This window comes from Dermochelys coriacea, chromosome 18 (assembly GCF_009764565.3).
Source record: "Dermochelys coriacea isolate rDerCor1 chromosome 18, rDerCor1.pri.v4, whole genome shotgun sequence".
NCBI lineage: Eukaryota > Metazoa > Chordata > Testudines > Dermochelyidae > Dermochelys > Dermochelys coriacea.
In genome coordinates this window covers 5557388-5574606 of record NC_050085.1, presented here as the reverse complement: position 1 = coordinate 5574606, position 17219 = coordinate 5557388, and the positions used below count along the sequence as shown (strand labels likewise).

Below are 17219 nucleotides of genomic sequence, written 5' to 3'. Positions count from 1 at the left end.
TGAGAAAAGTAACGAAATAAGTTCCCCTGCATAGAGCGTGTGTTCATCACAGCTCTGCTCCTGCTTCACATCAAAACTAGGAGCCAACATCTAGAAAACAAGGCCCCTCTGCTGGGATCGAGAGGAAACAAATGCTCATTAAAGCATAAAAGAAATCACTCCAGGAAAGGGTGCAAGCGTTTCTGCAGCCCCAGGCTGGCCATGGCTGGGTACCAGGTTTGCTGGTTACTTATGCTGGATTGGCACCGCCAGGTGTGGGTTTGATCTTGCTCATCCGTCAGGGCTTGGTTTTGTAAAGGCTGGGTGGGATCCCAGTCCCTTTGCCCCTCAAGTGAGGTAAGTCAGTGCAACTCCAGTGAAGGAATCAGAACTAGTCCCAGCCAGTGATGGCTCTGGCACCCCGGACATTTTGCTGGGGCATCGAGGGGCTTTTGGGATTAGCTGATCTCTCCTCCGTGTCCAAAGCAGCATTAGCCCCAGCATCACTGAATCTGCACCGTCAATACCGCAGCCTTGTAGTGCATCCTCAGCACGTGCTCTTGGCAATGCACAGGCTGTGAGTGTCCATGCCACCCTCGGAGAGGACGTACACCCGGCCACTGCTGAGGGCTAATGGAGATGATCCTACAGCTCCAGCAGTGGTGGCCTGTGCTCCAGCTAACTGAGCTCTCCTTTCGATCAAGCAGGAGAGGCCTGCGTGTCCTGGTTTTGGTCCCACTGCCCCACATGGCCTCTTTGCGGACAGGTCTTGAAAAATCTATTTCCCAAAGCCAGGGGGAATTTTGGACAGGCGCTCACAGGCTGCTGGCAGGGGACCGAGCTGCTAGGAGCGTGGCAGGAGCGAGAGGTGGCAGGAGCAGGACGGGAGGAACGTGAGCAGCCCGCATACCTAGCTGGGAGGTGGAGCTGCTGGGCTGACTTCATGGGGTAGTGACTGGTGGGCATGTTTCTCAGCCTGTGAGTGGCAGGTGTGTCGTGTGTGCTCATGGGTTGTTTAACAAAGGTGCCCAGCTGTGCCCAGTTGGGAGGGGCCTCGCGTTCCCAGGGCGCTCAGAACAGGAACTTCAGCAATACATTTGCCCTGGGGAGACATGGGTGAACGAACCCCACCGGTTTCTGTGCTGGTGCCCACTGCATTTTTACCTGGAGATACCGAGGGGGAAGGGGTGTGCTAAGCTGAGCTGGGCTTTGATTGTGCATTCCCACTCCCGTGCTGCATGGGGCCACAGCTTCTTTGGGGAAAATGAAGGCCTTCCCCCAAAGAATCCACTATTTTATTCAAAGGAAAATGTCTCTCGAGCTTGGGAGCAGAGGTAGGTTGAGGGGCGGTGAAGTTTAATTGTTAGCTTCCTTCTCAGCAAATGCCCTAATAAATCTCCTCTCCTGCCGTTTGTTTGACTTGCAGCCAACACGCAACCTGCTCACAAAGCAAGCTGCCTTTATCATGCAGCAGGCAGCCCGGCTGGTGGCTGCAAACAGTGCTGATAACCGATCAGTGACAGAAAGCAGATGGCAGCCCAGACGATGGGACTGGGAAGGCTCATTGTCGTGTCACCAGCTGGGGGCTGGGTGTGGAGGAGATGGGCTGGGGACCCTGAACTCATGCATTTCAATGCTCAAGGAAATTAAACCCCCTTCCCCTCTGGCAGCCCCTGATCCTGGTCCCAGGGGAGTTCTGTGGCTGTTCAGAGTCTGTCTGCATGGCAGCTAGGAGTGGGCTTCCCACCCGGCGACACAGACAAGTGCCAGCACACTAAAAATAGCAGCGTGGCTGTCACAGCAGAGGCAGAGGCTTGGGCGAGCCGCCCGAGGATGTAGCCGGTGCTGGGTGGGACCGAACTTGGGAAGCCACTACTAGCATGTCCCGTGAGTGCTGAGGGCCGGATGCAAAGCCCCCTGAAGTCAATGGGAAGACTCGGGGCTCAGCCCCTCCACCTTGATCTCTGCCCCAGCGATCTGCACTGACACACCGAAGGGGAACGGTCTCGCCTCTGTTTTCTGTTCCCTCTTCCAAGCAGGTGTCTTGCCCCCTCCTGTTCGGCTTGCTAGCCCGCCAGCCCAAATGGTGGTTTGCCCCTAGGACTCCTAGGAGCTAATTCACTTCCACTGCTGGGGCTGCCAGCTGGCCAGCCTCTCTGCTCCAGTCCCGCACTCCCGACACAACCCGCTTGCAAGCTCAAAGCAAGGACCAGCAGCAGCGGGATGACGGGTCACATTGGGAGCACAGGCCAGGGGAATAGACTCGGGCTCAGGCAGGAACTCGCCCCACACAAGACACCACCTGTCCTGCCTCCCAGCGGCAGCTCACTCCCCACACCCCCCGGCACAGAGCCTCCTAGGCCCTCGGGCAGGAAACCATCCTGCTGGGAATGAGGCCATTTCCCAAGACTCCGAACTCAACCTTCCCAAATGCAGGGGTGTTTGGAACCCAGCTCTGGATCCCAGCTGTGCAGCGGGAGCCCGTTTCTAGTCAATGACGACCCACTCTCCCTCTGAAGCCTTTCACGGGCCCTGTGCAGCTTGCTATATGAACAAAATGCACTGCACTGCAGTCTGTCCCCTGCATTCATCTTACCTCCATTGGACAAGCCCGCCACTCCAGTCGAGGGCCCGGCACTGCCCAGCGTCCTGCTGCTCTGCTTGCCGGCCTGGTGGCTGCTTTTGGGCAGTTTCTTTGGTGGTGACACTTGGGGCTGGTGGGTCCCATCAGATTTCGTAGCCTCCTTTGGATGGTCTGAGCTCGGCTGATGCACCTCTGGCTTTACACCTCCCTGGATGACCGTGTCCCTCCTGGGAGGGGCCAGGGTAATGTATACGGAGGAAGCAATCCTCTTCTCCACCTTCCCAGACAGCATCTTCAATCGGGGACTCTGCAAGGAACAGAGGCAATGAAAACAAAGCCAGGAATGGCTCTCTCTACTTCTCCAGATGCTCTCTGGTCTCTCTCTTCCAGGGGAGCATTCCACACGGCCCAGCCTAACTCCCACACCACGTGAACCCAGAGCCGCCCCCAGACAAGCACCTCCCATGCTGAGCTTCTCCTGTTCCCAGCAACCTAAGGCATGTGTGCAGGGATAGCTGCTGGAGGCAATGCCCAGCTGCTCCCGAGGCGATAAAATGATTTCCTCTTTAGTGGATGCACACACAGTGCTATTACGCTGCACACACCCTGGCGTTCAAAGTCTTCTTTCCTGGAAAGGAAAGTCAGAAAAAACAACCAACCAACCCATGCAGAACGAGATCCAATAAACTAGCTTGTGACTACAAAGGGAGTCTAGCAAAATGTTTGAATCACAAAGTGCTGCCAGGGTCCCGGAGTAGGGTCTCTCAACAAACAAGATGCAAAGACCACATTCCTCACTGTCCCCGTCTCCCTTCTCTATAGACAGTTGTTATTACTGAGAAGGAAGCTTGGTCATGAAAGCAGGGCAAGGGCCGGTTTCTGTTCTGCACCCATTTTCAAGCAGGTCCCCGTGCCTCAGTTTCCCCACCTGTAAAATGGAGATGACGACACCGATCTACTTCACAGGGCAGCACGAGACTTAATTCGTGTAAATCCCTTTGAGATACTCAGAGGGAAAGTATTAGAGAGGTGGACAGACTATTATTATAATTGATGTTCCTTTCTACAGTCCTGAAACTCAAAGGCCTCTCTGAATGCCTAATACGCAGGCACCAAGGCCCCATGACCTCATAAACAAGGAGTGTGGATGGCTCAGGGCATTTGTACTAGGCCCCACTGTGGGGTTTGTTTGTTTTTTGGTACTGCAAAGTCATTCGTTCAAATCCAGCTGAGCTCAGTATTGACCCGAAATTAGTAACGTAAGATATGCACGTTGGACCCAAATGATACAGAGGGATTACTGTTGAGAGTAAAAATTAAATATTGAGCAGCACCCTCATTCAATGTGCACTGTCCATCCTGCTCTCATTTACTCCAGTGGGCTTGGATCAGGCCCTAAATGAGTCAAGTGTCCTATGGAAGTAAGTATCTATTACTAGAGGCTGTAGCATGATGCATTTGCACAAGGAACAGAGTTAAGGTTATGTGGGCAGCCTTCACATTGGCATTTCTTGACTTCTAAGTGCTTCACTTTGCAATCTTAATGTTCTTTTAATGTAGATTTACGTAAGGAATAATAATGACACTTAGTAGTTACATTGTGCTTTTCCTCTTTAGATCTTTAGAAAGCGGGCACGTTACAAAGGAGGACAAGTATCATTACTCCTGCTTCCCAGGTGGGGAAACTGAGGCACAGAGCTGGGAAGTGACTTGCCCAAGTTCGCCCAGCAGGTCAGTGTCAGAGCAAGGAATAGAATCCAGCTCTCCTGAACTATGCTGCCATCCCAAAAGGGACACAAGTTCTTAACCTGGCTCAGAAGGATGGTACTGAGGGCCCTGGCTCCCATTGACAAGGGGAGCATTCTAAAGCAGGGGGGTCTTGACATAAACAGCCCATCCTTGGGATTATGCTGCCCTAAGAGCCAGCAGCTTCAGTCCTGCCGATATCAGCGTCTCTGGTGAGAGGTGGGGCAGCAGATGGCTCTTCAATTAGACTAATCCGTATTATTGTAAATTACTGTGAGACCCAGCATCCCCCTCACTGGGCAGGGGCTGCGGAAGAAACTTATACGGTGAGCTTTTCAGCACAATATTTGGGGATAAAGCACCGCCATCGTCGGAAGCCACTGGGCTAAATCCCCCTTGCATTCTGTGCTGGAAATCGATCCCCATGCATTAACGAGAGGATAAGCCATTGCATCTAATCGGGGGCAACTGAAACCAGCGAGGCTATGTGATGTAGGGGAAGGCAGAGCCATGGCAGCATGGGGAGGCCCACGCTCATGCAAACCGATTTCTCAGCCAGGTTAATTCAGTGCACTGATACAGTAAGTGCACAGAAAGGGCGGGGGAATTTTCCTTTAGATCTCCAAAGGAAATTCAGCCCTTGGAAGATCAAATAGCGAGCATACGATGTGATGAAAGGCTCCTTTGTTGATTGGGCTGATAGCTTGGCTACAGTGTAGGAGCTCTTTGACCCACACAAGGCTTCTCTTCTGGTGATCTTCAGGAGCACATGGGTGGCCCCAAGTGGTGGAACAGGTAAGCTGGAGACTTTGCATCTCTAGAGCACCTTTCACCTGAGCAGCAAAATGTGATTCACAAGAGAGAGGCAGCAGAGGCCAAGGGCTAAAAGGCAAGATATCAAGAGAGCTGGACTCTCTTCCCAGCTCTGGACTCTCTGTGTGACCTTGGGCAAGTCCCTTCCCCCTGCCCCACCCATCTATGCCTCAGTTTCCACATCTGTAAAATGGGGGAATGATACTTACCCATCTCATGGAGGGAGACCTGTGAGGCTCAATTCACTAGTGGTTTTTGGGATAGTGCTTGACATCCCCAGTGAAGAGCAGTAGGGAAATGCAGAGTCTCGCAAGACCACCTTGTACCTCTCGTATGGCATTATTAACATGGAGACGCAAGACAGAGAATCAGTGACTTGCCAGTAGTCAAGGTGAATGCCTAGGTACCTGATTCTTCTGGTTTTCCCTCTGCTTTGCATGGCTGGAGTGGCTGAAGACAGCAAGAGTCGGGGCCAGAACCTGGCCTATGTATTTCAAAAATACAGCTAGCCATCTTAGCCAGCTCAGACAGACATTCTGCTAACCACACGGAGCAGGAATTTAAAATACTTTTTTAGTTTCTTACCAAGTTTTACTTTCCTCTAACAAGTTGGCAAAATCCTTCTCCTGAAGCAGCTGCCTTCCCAGCAGGCACTAGGAGCAGTGAGGTCAGTAGCGGCTGCGATCACTCCAGAACAGAGCCTGTTGGGAAAAAGGCACGGCCAGTTATAATCAGTGCTGGGCAGATGTCAACAGAAATCCCAGCCCTGATGCTTATGAACCATGTAAGCTGCCTCAGAAGAGATGGACCTAATGTTAAAGAGACCGGTGTCCTCTAGAATCCTATTTCAAAATGGATGACATTCCTTGGTGTGAACCATCGGTAGCTGGGACATGCGGAATTAAAGGAACATTCAGTTCTGTATAAAGAGAGTTATAATAGTTTCAGGATTTAGTTATTTTATTTTATTAATTTCAATAAAAAGGGGAGTGGGTGGGACTTGTAGATGACTTTTGGAAATAGTTTTTAATTGGAATTTTTGCCTTTATTATGGAAAAAGAAAAAGAAAAAGAAAGCCCAGAACAGTTTTGTTCTGGAGGGTCTGTTGGACATCTCAAAGGCTGGACTTTAATTTGAGGAATAGAGGGATCACATCTTTAACCACGGCTTCCTTTCTCCAAAGTGCTAATTGATCATATACACGAAACAAATGTTAGCGAAAACAGAGCATGTTTTAAAGAGTCAGATGAAAAGTCCTCTCTTCTCAAGAGCTTTCTTCACTCTTACAATGTCCTCATTTCACTCCAACTCCAGTAGGGTGACCAGACAGCAAGGGGGAACAATTGGTAATAGGTGCCTATATATAAATAAATAAGCCCCAAATATCGGGTCTGTCCATCGGGACATTGGGTCCCCCTATACTCCAGCCACCATGAAGATGTCTAGGCTAAACATGAATAGACTTTCTAACGTTAAACACAAATGGGGGTGCTGGGGCCTTAAATAAAACCCAGTTGAGGTTTCTTCATCCCCTGTAAAGAAGCAGAGCATAGGCACAAGCCCTTTGCAGGTCAAATTCAAATGTAAACCTTCCCCATTAGAACAGCGACCCAGAACAACTGGAGCTGAGAAGAAGAAAGGGCAGCCCAGGAGAGATGGACAGTCTAATCTCACTTGTAACACGATGCCCCTCAATGGATCAGCAGCAGCGAGGACCCTCTGAGCCAAGGCAATAGCAGGCTCGTTAATCTGGAGGAGGCCCAGCCTTCACCCGAGGCGAACGGGGTGCTCCACTGAGCGGTCACGGCTCACGCACGGCTTCAAGCAGAGCCAAGCACAGAAGAGCAGCCCACCAGCGTCCCGGATGGAGAGTAAACTGGGAAGTGCTGGTTCCATGGCGTGGCGCTCAGGGCGGGACGTGGGGGGTTGATTCTAGTCTGAGCCATCTCAGGCATTGTCAAGTTGTTTTAAAGCTTTGCCTGTTTATCTGGATCATGTCCCTTTAAGGCAGGATCCCCCTCCCCCTCTTCACCATGCCTGGGGAACCTCTGAGCAGCAGGTGACTATACAGACCATACGTGCTGCGGAGCCATGCGTGTGCAAGCCATGTGTCACACCGGGCCACGGCAGGAGGCCCCTAGCTCTGCACTCGGCTCCTTTCATGGGCTTTAAACAAGCCCTTTGTCCATCAGTGTATTATATTTTAATATCACCTCTCATGTTTCCTTTCCTTTATCTTCACTCAAAAGAAAAAAAAAAACAAGACAACATAATCCCCCTGTCCCTTTCCTGCACGTATTGAAGAACTGTTGGGACAGGTCCCGGTTTGGCAGATTTATTTCAGGAAGCAGGATGAGCTGGAATCAGGATGGGCAGATTGGGACCATAGAGCCTACCAGCACTCTCTGGAGGAACTAGGGCACCGATCCTGCAAATACTTACGCCCCAGAGTAACTGAACACCTGTAAACAGGTGCATTTACCTATGGCTGCGGGATCAAGCTGTAATTAAACAGAGAATGATGTGTACTTTCTTGGCATCTCACACTGGAGAATCTCAGATCCTTTCACAAACAGTAATTAATTAGGCCTCCCTTCCGCCCAACTTGCTGAAATCAGAATGTATTTTTTACCTTTTACAGATGGGGAAACAGGCCTAGAGAAGGCAGATGTGACTTGGGCAAGATCACACTGCCGTCAGCAGCAAGGCTGGGAGTGAAACTCAGGAAGTCTCACTGCCAGGCCCCTGCTCTAACCGCTAGACCACAAACACCCTCCCTGGGTAAAAAGGCACAGGGCGGTTGTGGAGCTGTCCACATGAACTTCCAGCCCCTGCTGGGAGAGCTGTGAGGAGCAGACTGTGGGGGTTGGGGTGGCCACGTGATCAGGCCCACAGAAGAGGGAACTGCCCCATTGCGCTGCCTTAACAGGAAAGATCCAGTGCCCTTGGCGCTGCCCTTAGCATCCTCTGCCCATCTCTAGCAGCTTCCATCATGCATCTCACAGCACCCTGATGCACAAATTAAACCGCCGTGCCTCGGGGAGAGAGGCAAACAGCACCACCCGTATTTTACAGAGGGGGACACCGACAGAGAGGAAGCCACTTGCCCGCGATCCCACAGGGGGACTGGTGGACAAGCCTCCTTAAAACATTCCCAGTAAGTCCGGGGCTGTTCCCAGGCCAGGAAGTCATTTTCCAGGTAGAGAGAACAGGGCAGAAACCTCCATGCTCCGCACTTACAATCCCCCTGTGGCTGTGGTGGGAAAGATGAAAGGCTCAGGGTCTGTACAGCCTTCCGGCCCAGAGTTAGTGATGAGTGGAACTGCAGGCTGTTAGCTCCCTTACCTAGCCGCCTGGGGGGGGCCTGGATAAAACTTGCAGCTTGGCTCTGGCTCCTTCTCTGGATGGGGTGTGAGCCAAGCCCGCGCACATACGCTGGCGTCCATCCTGGTCACCTCTCCATGGATTCTCTGGTTCACACGTGTGGAGTCAAGCTCCCATGGCCTGGCTCACATTCTGGGTCAGAAAGCCAAGCCAGCTCCTCAGCTCACGACTGGCTTGGCTCCAAGGTACCTTCAAGTCTCTATTTCCCTACCCCCTCTCCCGCCACACCCTGGTGGGGTGTATCCAGGACCTCAGCTCCCCCCTCTTCCCTGCGGGGTCCTCTGCAGCCAGCCGAAGATGGGTGTCTTTGGAGTATTGGCAGGAAGACCCTGTGTATTGTGAGCGCCTTTCCCAAAAGCTAATTGTAAGGGGAGCAGCTAGAGGGGAAAAACCTATTGGAGCTGTGGGACTCCAGCCTCCTCCCACCCCTGCTCGCCCCAGCCCATCAGCCAGGCCAGAGATTGAGCCCTTCCCTGAAGGATCCAAGAGAAGTTTCCTGCATCTCCCTCACTCCCTGGTGCCTGGAGAATGATCCTCCGCTCCCAACATGTCTCGCCCCTCAGAGCCACTCTGATGGGCAAAAGGAGAGCTCTGCATATTGTACCATGCCCATCGCCATGTGGCTGAGTGACTGTCCATATCCACTGAACCCTCAGGTTCTTTGCCAGCCATGGGCCGATCAGCACCAGCCATGGCATCTCTGGACAGACACTTGTCTACCATGAACTGGGCCAAAACCAGTCACTCATTTAACACGGGCCACCACGCAACCATCAGATGGTGAAGATTTTCAGTCACTACTCACCCGGGCTGGGCTTGAACCAGTGACCTAGAGGTGCACTGATCCAAGGAGCAAATCCCCTGAACACTGGACCCTAAGTTTGCTGGCCTGGGAACAATTAAACTGTGTTACAGAAGCTCCATTTCACAGCTACATGCGGTAAAATTCATCAGCACTTTGTTCTGATGCCAGGATCCTTTAGCCACAGTGGGACAGATGGCAGGGAGGGAGGGTGGTTCGGACTCACGGGATTATCTTTGATCAGACAGCTAGTCATCTCTGCTAGTCTGTAGCCATTGATCCCACAGTGGGATCAAGAATTAATAAAAAGACGGGGAAAGGTCTGTCTGGCCTTTACCAAGCAGCATCATAGAGAGGACAAGTTGATGTATTCCCCCTCAGCCCAAAGCTTGTTACAGTTACTGAATTAGATGGCCATTTTATAGGACAAGTGAGGGGCCAAAGAGACAGTGTCCAGACCCATGCTAGCACTGGACTCCAGTTCAGGGCCTGAGGCCCAAGGCTAGGGGTCAGGTTCATGCTCAATGGCACAGACCTTCTCAGCAGCTGATGCAACTCAGCCTAAAATGGCTGAACTCCTTCCCTGACGCATTGTAGTCACAGAACTGGAAAACGGGTCTTGTTGGCTCCAACCTGGACACCAGATGATAAGAGTGGGCTTGGAGCCAAGGATTTGACTCCAAATGCACACATTGAAATTCCAAAGGGATGTGGATGCAAGGTTCCAGGTTTGGTTTATCACTAATTTTAGAGGCCTGAATTTTCAAGGGTCCTTCCAATTTCGGTGGCCCAACTTCAGACACTTCTGACCCAATTTCCAGAGCGTCTGAGGACCAACAGCCGAGTCACTGGGAGCTGCAGCTGGTGAACACCTCTGAAAGTCAGACCTAGGTGTCTCATGCTGGGCACCTCAGATCTAAGGCCCCTTTACACTGCTTGACTGCACTAAAGGGGCCTTAAACTGGAAGTAAGTTATGCTCCTACTTAAAGGCTGCTTGCAAAGAGGGTGCTGTGGAATGATTACCAGCCTCACCGAATTTAGTAAATGATCCAGAGATGACAAAAGCTTTTTCAGATTTGTTTGAAGATAACCACAACGCGCGCACACGCACACACATCATGTGTGTTTTCGTACGCAACATAATCCAGGGTTTTTTTTAAAGCCAAATTCCTTCCTTCTTGGCTCAATATATGCCCCTGCTTAAAAGCAAGGAAGCAAACGTGCCCACTGCACTCCTGCCCCTTTGCAGCCAACACATCAGCTCAATTCCCTGCAGTCGGAACGGGTGGGAAGGGAATTTAGGCCAGTTTGTTTTTATTCACATGCCACAGGAATTTCTCTCGGGGGAAATGATTAAATCAAGTTTCTTAAGAAGGAAACACACACATTTCCTTAAACACTGGGGAAGAGAGTCTCTGCTTGGCAGATGTCGACAGCTGTGCAGACGGCTCAACCTCTGCGCTGCTTGGATGCTGCCAGGTACTTTGATCCTAGTACAGCAAGCCAAGGGTCAGTTTTCTTGAGAGTCAGTCGGATCTCCGTCATACAGGCGAACGCTACACTCAGAGTACATCTACACTGCACTGTAAGCCTGGGCGCTAACGCAGGTTTGACCATTTTGCTGTCCTCCTTCTCCCATCTGACTGGCCTGCGCATAGGACTGGGAGACAGGAACTCTGAGTTCTAATCCCAGCTGTGCCACTGCAGTTTTGGGTCAATCACTTTGCCAACATTTTCTAGGGTAGCCACTGATTCCTGGTGTCCAATAGGAGACACCTTGGGGCTGATTTTTCAGAGGCACGCCCATTAGCTCTAGCTCGAGTGCTGGGTGCTCACCAGCCCTAAGGAGCCTCAAGTCAGGCATCCAGGAAGTGAAGCACCAAGGGTCATTGGACTTGGTTGAAAGTTGGGGCCTTCACTTTTGTGTGGGCCCCACCCTGGCTGCCCACAGCACCCGCTGAAAGCAACAAGAATTGATGGCTCGCAGCGCTAGGGTTCGCTGGAAAATAAACAACAACCACCCATCTTACATAACGTGCTGAGATTTCCAAAATTGTTTTTGTTTTGCTTGGGAATGAAAATGAGATCTTCCAAGTTCTGGGTCACAAAAACAAGAGTGAGACACCCCAGAAGAGCCAACAGCCCCATATTTAGGGCCCTTAGCTGGGATATAGCAAACCCAGGTGCAAGCCCCTAGTCTGCCTTCTCCTGGGGTTTGACCGAACGCATCTAGGGTGACAGATAGCAAGTGTAAAAAATTGGGACAGGGGGTGGCGGGGGAGGGAATAGATACCTATATAGAAAAAGCCCCCAAAATCGGGATTGCCCCTATAAAATCGGGACATCTGGTCACCCTAAGCGTGTCTGACATGCACGGTGTGCTGCTTAATAAGCCCATCACCCCCACAGGAGGGATCCCCCCCATTTACTAAGAGGAGGGCTGAGACACAGAGCATATGTCTACACAGCAACTAGACACTTGCAGCTGGCCTGTGCTGGCCGACTCGGGCTCGTGGGCTGTTCCATTGCTGTGTAAACATCCGGGCTCAGGCTAGAGCAGGTCCTAGGGTCCTTTTTGGCTGGCCTGGCCCCCAGGAATCATCTTCCCCTCAGCAGCAGGAGAGCGAGCCAGCCCCACGAGATGGGGAACTAGCATGGGACGCAGGGCACGCACAACTCCCACTCCATAGCACCATCTGGCCGTGTGGACAGAGCTCCAAACCAATCTCTAGCTCAGGAGTGGGCAAACTTTTTGGCCCGAGGGCCACATCAGGGTTGCGAAATGGTATGGAGGGCTGGGTAGGGAAAGCTGTGCCTCCCCAAACAGCCTGGCCCATGCCCCCTATCCGCCCCCTCCCACTTCCCGCCCCCTGACTGCCCCCCTCAGAACCCCTGACCCATCCAACCCCCCCAGCTCGTCCCCTGACTGCCCCCTCCCAGGACCCCCCGCCCCTAACTGCCCCCCTGGGGTTCCACCCCCTATCCAATCCCCCCTGCTCCCTGTCCCCTGACCCTATCCACACCCTCGCCCCCAACAGGCCCCCCGAGACACCCGACCCATCCAACCCCCCCACTCCTTGTCCCCTGACCGCCCCCTCCCGGGACCCCCATCCCTAACTGCCCCGCCAGGACCTCACCCCCTATCCAACCCCCCCTGCTCCCTGTCTCCTGACTACCCTCCCCCATGAACCACCCCATCCAACCACCCCCTGCCCCCTGACTGCCCCCCTGGGACCTCCTGCCCCTTATCCAACCCCCGCCCCGCCCCCTCCCCTTACCTTGCTGCTCAGAGCACAAGCTTTCCTTGCCGAGCCCCTAAAAGCCACTATGCTCCATCATAGAATGAGCCTATGCTAAGCCCGTAAACCACGGCAGGGGCATCAGATGCAGGCATCAGATGGTGGAGCTGCTGGTCCTTCTGATGGTCTAGCAGGTTCCTGATTGACATAACCCTTTTGGTGCGTCCACACCTAGTGTGCTTTGCAACCATGGCTGAACCAGTGCATTCTGGGAGTCTTGAAGCACCTATCCCATAGGGCCTAGCACTAGAGTGGCCACTCACGCATTCCTCCGCTGCCTGCCTGCTCCAACCACCATGTGCAGCACCTTTATGTCATCACAACAGTTCTGTTCACCAATCAGTTCTAGCGCCGAGGACACAGGACGGAGCGCTGGATTTTAAAGCTCTTTTTAACCTTGTCTGGCCCCTCCCTTACTGACTGCCCAAGCTACGTTGGAAACCACTTCATCTGGAACTATGTTTATACAGTGCCCAGCCCAGCCCCCAGGGGCCAAAACTGCATCTGGCATTTATTCTCAAAGGAAACCGAGAGTCCGTGTGCTACAAGGAATGGAACAAATACTTGGGCCTCTCCAGACTTTTCTGCTTTGCCTTTCAGGAATAAACAGGGCACAAGAAAAGTGATGATTTTGCCTGACTGTGGTCGGCTGCTCCAATAATACTGGACTAGCCGCTGCAGCTAGAGCAGAAAGAGCCTGTGTACTCATCCCCACTGGTACCAGGGATAAATACTTGTGCTCAGCCTCAGAGGAGAGTCAGTCAATACAAGTCGACATCCTAGCAGCCATGGGAGGTCCTGTGTGCTCGTGATCCCCAGCGTTAAAAACCTACCGTTGCCCCTCTCCACCCAGTCTGTCTACCCATGTTCTCATACTGGCACCCATCACCACAGCATCAGGGTACCTAAGCATGTGTGTGTGACTGGAAACAGACCTGCCCCCCCGTGAAACCTTATTCTGAATCTCTTCCCTCCAACCACCATGCCACGTTCCCTGCTGTTGGAATACCAGCACCTCACAGGGGATACATCATGTGCACAAGAGAGGTACCAGTGGGGGGCACAATTTATCACACAAACCCCCAATAACTTGGGAAGGATGACCCAGCAGCTTGGGTACTAGCCTGGGACTTGAGAGACCAGTGTTCAATTCCTTGCTCTGCTACAGACTGCCTGTGTGACCTTGGGCAAATCAGTGGGAGTTAAGCATCTAAATCCTTTGGTGGATCTGTACCTCAGTTTCCCCTCTGTACAATGAGGATAACAGTCATAGAATATCAGGGTTGGAAGGGACCCCTCAGGAGATCATCTAGTCCAACTCCCTCCAATCCCCAATTTTTGCCCCAGATCCCTGAATGGCCCCCTCAAGGATTGAACTCCCAACCTTGGGTTTAGCAGACCAAAGCTCAAACCACTGAGCTATCCCTCCCCGTGTGTGCCTGGCCTTGCTGGGGTGTGTGAGGATAAACCCCCTAAACAGGGGGAGGTGCAAAGATACCAAGGCAATGGGCACCAGATATGTATCTTATCTAGAGATTAGTTACACAGTGGTTGTGTGTTCAAGGCTCCTGTGACTAAGCACCTCATTAAGGTGGGGAAAGAAGGGTGTGGTTCTTACCTAGGGGAGAGTCAGTGGAAAGCAAACTAAGGTTATTGAAGACTATCTCATGGCCAGCCTCCACCCAGCTACTTAAACCTAGGCTTGGTGGCCATCAGATTTCTCCCTAACAAGCCAAGTTGGCCCTTGGCTACCGAACGGCTAGGCTGGCTGGACAGAGCATGCAGGGCACCGCAGCAAAACTCAGAGACGAATATGAACCACATGCTGGCTACATTCCTCATTGCAGAGCTCACGGCTTCCTCATGCTTCACAGTCCCCTCCTCCTGGGGGAATCGGATACCAGCCAGGCAGGCGGTCAGAAGGTTATCAGCTCCCTTAAAGGGTGAAGGGAGAGAGCCTGCAGAGCCCAGCCTATTCGCTCACTGCAGCTGCTGTTTGGATGGGGTGTAATGCAGTGGTTGGATGTGTTATCGGTCTCCAACCCAACAGGGACTCCCAATTAACAACCGAGGGGTGTCTTCCATTAGGAGGCTTCACTGGCAAGAGAGCTGGCTCTGCTGGGGTCCCCCTAGCTTTGGAAGGAAGCCTGTCTTCTGTCCACTAGCCAGTGCCTAATGTGCCCCAGGGGCAGTTATTGCAGCACAGCAGGTGCTTTTCACCCCCTTCGCCTGCCCAGTTATCAGTTCTTAGCATTTACAGCCGTGCTCAGGCGCACAGGCCCCAAGAGCCCACCGTTGGCGCACGCTTCACAACATTCTCAGCAGCATGTCTGGAGGTTAGAGCAGGGGACTGGGAGTCAGGACTCCCTGGTTCTATTCCTGCCTCTGACACTAACTCACCATGTCCCCTTGGGAAAGGGATGAGACAACTCTTCCTGTTGGTTTCCCCAGCTGCCAAATGGGGCTAGATCAGGGGGTCTCAAACTGGGGGTTGGGACCCCTCCAGGGGTCATGAGGTTATTATGGGGGGCATGAGCTGTCAGCCTCCACCCCAAACCCCGCTTTGCCTCCAGCATTTATAATGGTGTTAAATATATAAAAAAGTGTTTTTAATTTATAAGGGGGGGTCACACTCAGAGACTTGCTATGTGAAAGGGGTCACCACTACAAACGTTTGAGAATCACTGGGCCAGGACCACCCTTCCGGGGCGCTGTGAGGTGTGGCTCATTTGCAAAGCACGTTGGCCTTTGGGCGAGAGGCTGGCAAAGGGTTTCTGTACAGGGCTCTTGGTGAGGAAACTGCCGAGTAAAGCTGAGATCTCCTCCACAGCCCAAGCTCCTTCAGCAACCCCTCCAGTGCAGGCTGGAATGGGACATCTGAGCCCCCCTGAGACGCAGCATCTACTTAATCTAACAGCACATTTAAAACAGTTGTCCCATATCCCAGCACTGCCTAGCCACTGTTTGGGGATTACAGATGGCTCCTATCTCTGCCTCACCAATGTGTGTGCTGGGGGGAAATGGACTGGATCATCTTTGAGCTGCACCCAAGCAGTGACCCCATAATATCACCTACAGTGCCTCCTGGGTGGAGAGGCGGGGAGCCCCCCGCCCTCCCCTATCGCTCCCTCCAGCACCTCCTGCTAGGAGAGAACAGCCACCTAGAGACAGAGGCCCCCCCCCTTTGCCACCCAGCCAACCCCCCCACCCCAAGTCTCGGGGCTCTTAAACGGGAGCCTGTCCCCTCCCCTCCCACACAGTCACTCCAGCAATATCCCCTGGGGCAATGAGCAGATCTGAAAAACAAAGGGTTAGACCTGGGTCGGCAACCTCTCAGAAGTGGCGTGCCAGTCTTCATTTATTCGCTCGAATTGAAGGTTTCGCGTGCCAGTCATACATTTTCACGTTTTAGAAGGTCTCTTTCTATAAGTCTATAACATAGAGCGAAACTATTGTTGTATGCAAAGTAAATAAGGGTTTTTAAAATGTTTTAAGAAGCTTCATTTAAAATTAAATTATAATGCAGAGCCCCCCGGGCCGGTGGCGCGACCCGGGCAGCGTGAGTGCCGCTGAAAAGCACGGCGCAACGCGGGCCAGAGGTTGCCCACCCCCGGTTAGACAGACGGCTCCTCCCATAAACACAGCCTTGGGGGGCCGGGGGGGCCTACACAGCCCCCTGGCGGGTGCCCCCAACTCCGCCTGGCCCGGCCCCTTTCCTAGAGCCTAGACGGGAGGGCGCGTCCCCCGGGGCCGCCCTGCTCCGACCAGCCCCACGCCGTGGCCTCTCCATCTGCCCGCTGCGCCCCTCGCCCGCCGGCTGGGTCCCAGCTCGGGGTGCCAGGCTGCCCGGCGGCTCCGGCTCGGGGCGCGCCCCTGCCAGCGCCGGGGGGCAGCCAAGCCCCGCCCCGCCCCAGCCCGCCCGGCTCCCATTGTTCCCCCTCACCTGGGCCGGCGGGCGGGCGGCTGCCCGGGTCCCCCCTGGCTGCGCGGCGGCGTGCGCCGGCCCCGGCCCCGGCCCCGGCCCCTGCGCGGCGCACGGCTGCCCGCGGCCCCTGGCGCTCCTGCCCGGCCGCGCCTCCCGCAGGGGGTCGGGGAGCCGCGGTAGAGCCGCCCCACTGACATCATCGCCCCTTCCTCCCCCCCGCAGCCTGCCCCTCGCACGCCGCCCCGCAGCCGCCGCTTTACCATAAAAGGTGAACGGCTGCGTGGGGAATTGCGCAGCCCCGCAGGAAACCGGCCGGGCCCTGGCTTCACCTGCCCACCCGCGGCGCGGCGCGGCCCCCCCGGCCCTGCACCGACACCCCCCACCGCTCCTCGGGCTGCCTCGCCACCGGGCTCCTTTGTTTCGCTCCTTGGATCCGTTTCATTTGAAATCCCTGAGGTTTGGGGCTTCGTGGCTGGGCTGGACAGGGAGTGGAAAAGAAAAGGCTCCATGCAAGCTCCAAGGGTTATTCACTGGGGCAGAGCTGGTGGTAAGGGAGAGGGGCACTACCCCCCACCATAGAAGATCGAAGGACAGATCTACATGAGAAAGTTGCACAAAGGTGCGATTTTAAACCGCTTCAGTTAAGTTGGTGCCAGAGGCTCCCTGGACAGGTATTTCAGTTTTAA

At 53.6% G+C, this 17219-nt stretch overlaps 1 protein-coding gene across 5 annotated transcripts in view; it reads right to left on the bottom strand.

Moving 5' to 3' along the window:
- The window catches only part of FBLIM1 (filamin binding LIM protein 1), a 31481-nt gene extending 14583 nt beyond the window's left edge, over positions 1 to 16898 (bottom strand). For 2 of the 5 annotated variants that reach the window (XM_043499940.1, XM_038377225.2), the window contains exons 1-3: positions 16552 to 16677; positions 5708 to 5823; positions 2576 to 2870 (exon numbers count right to left, since the gene is read on the bottom strand). In XM_043499940.1, coding sequence (XP_043355875.1) covers positions 2576 to 2855 — 280 coding nt within the window. In that variant the 5' untranslated portion in view covers positions 2856 to 2870; positions 5708 to 5823; positions 16552 to 16677. Of the gene's footprint in view, positions 1 to 2575; positions 2871 to 5707; positions 5824 to 16551; positions 16705 to 16793 lie in introns of those variants that run through there. The other 3 variants (XM_043499941.1, XM_043499939.1, XM_043499938.1) reach the window with 3 other exon arrangements.
- Between the last annotated feature and the right edge of the window lie 321 nt (positions 16899 to 17219).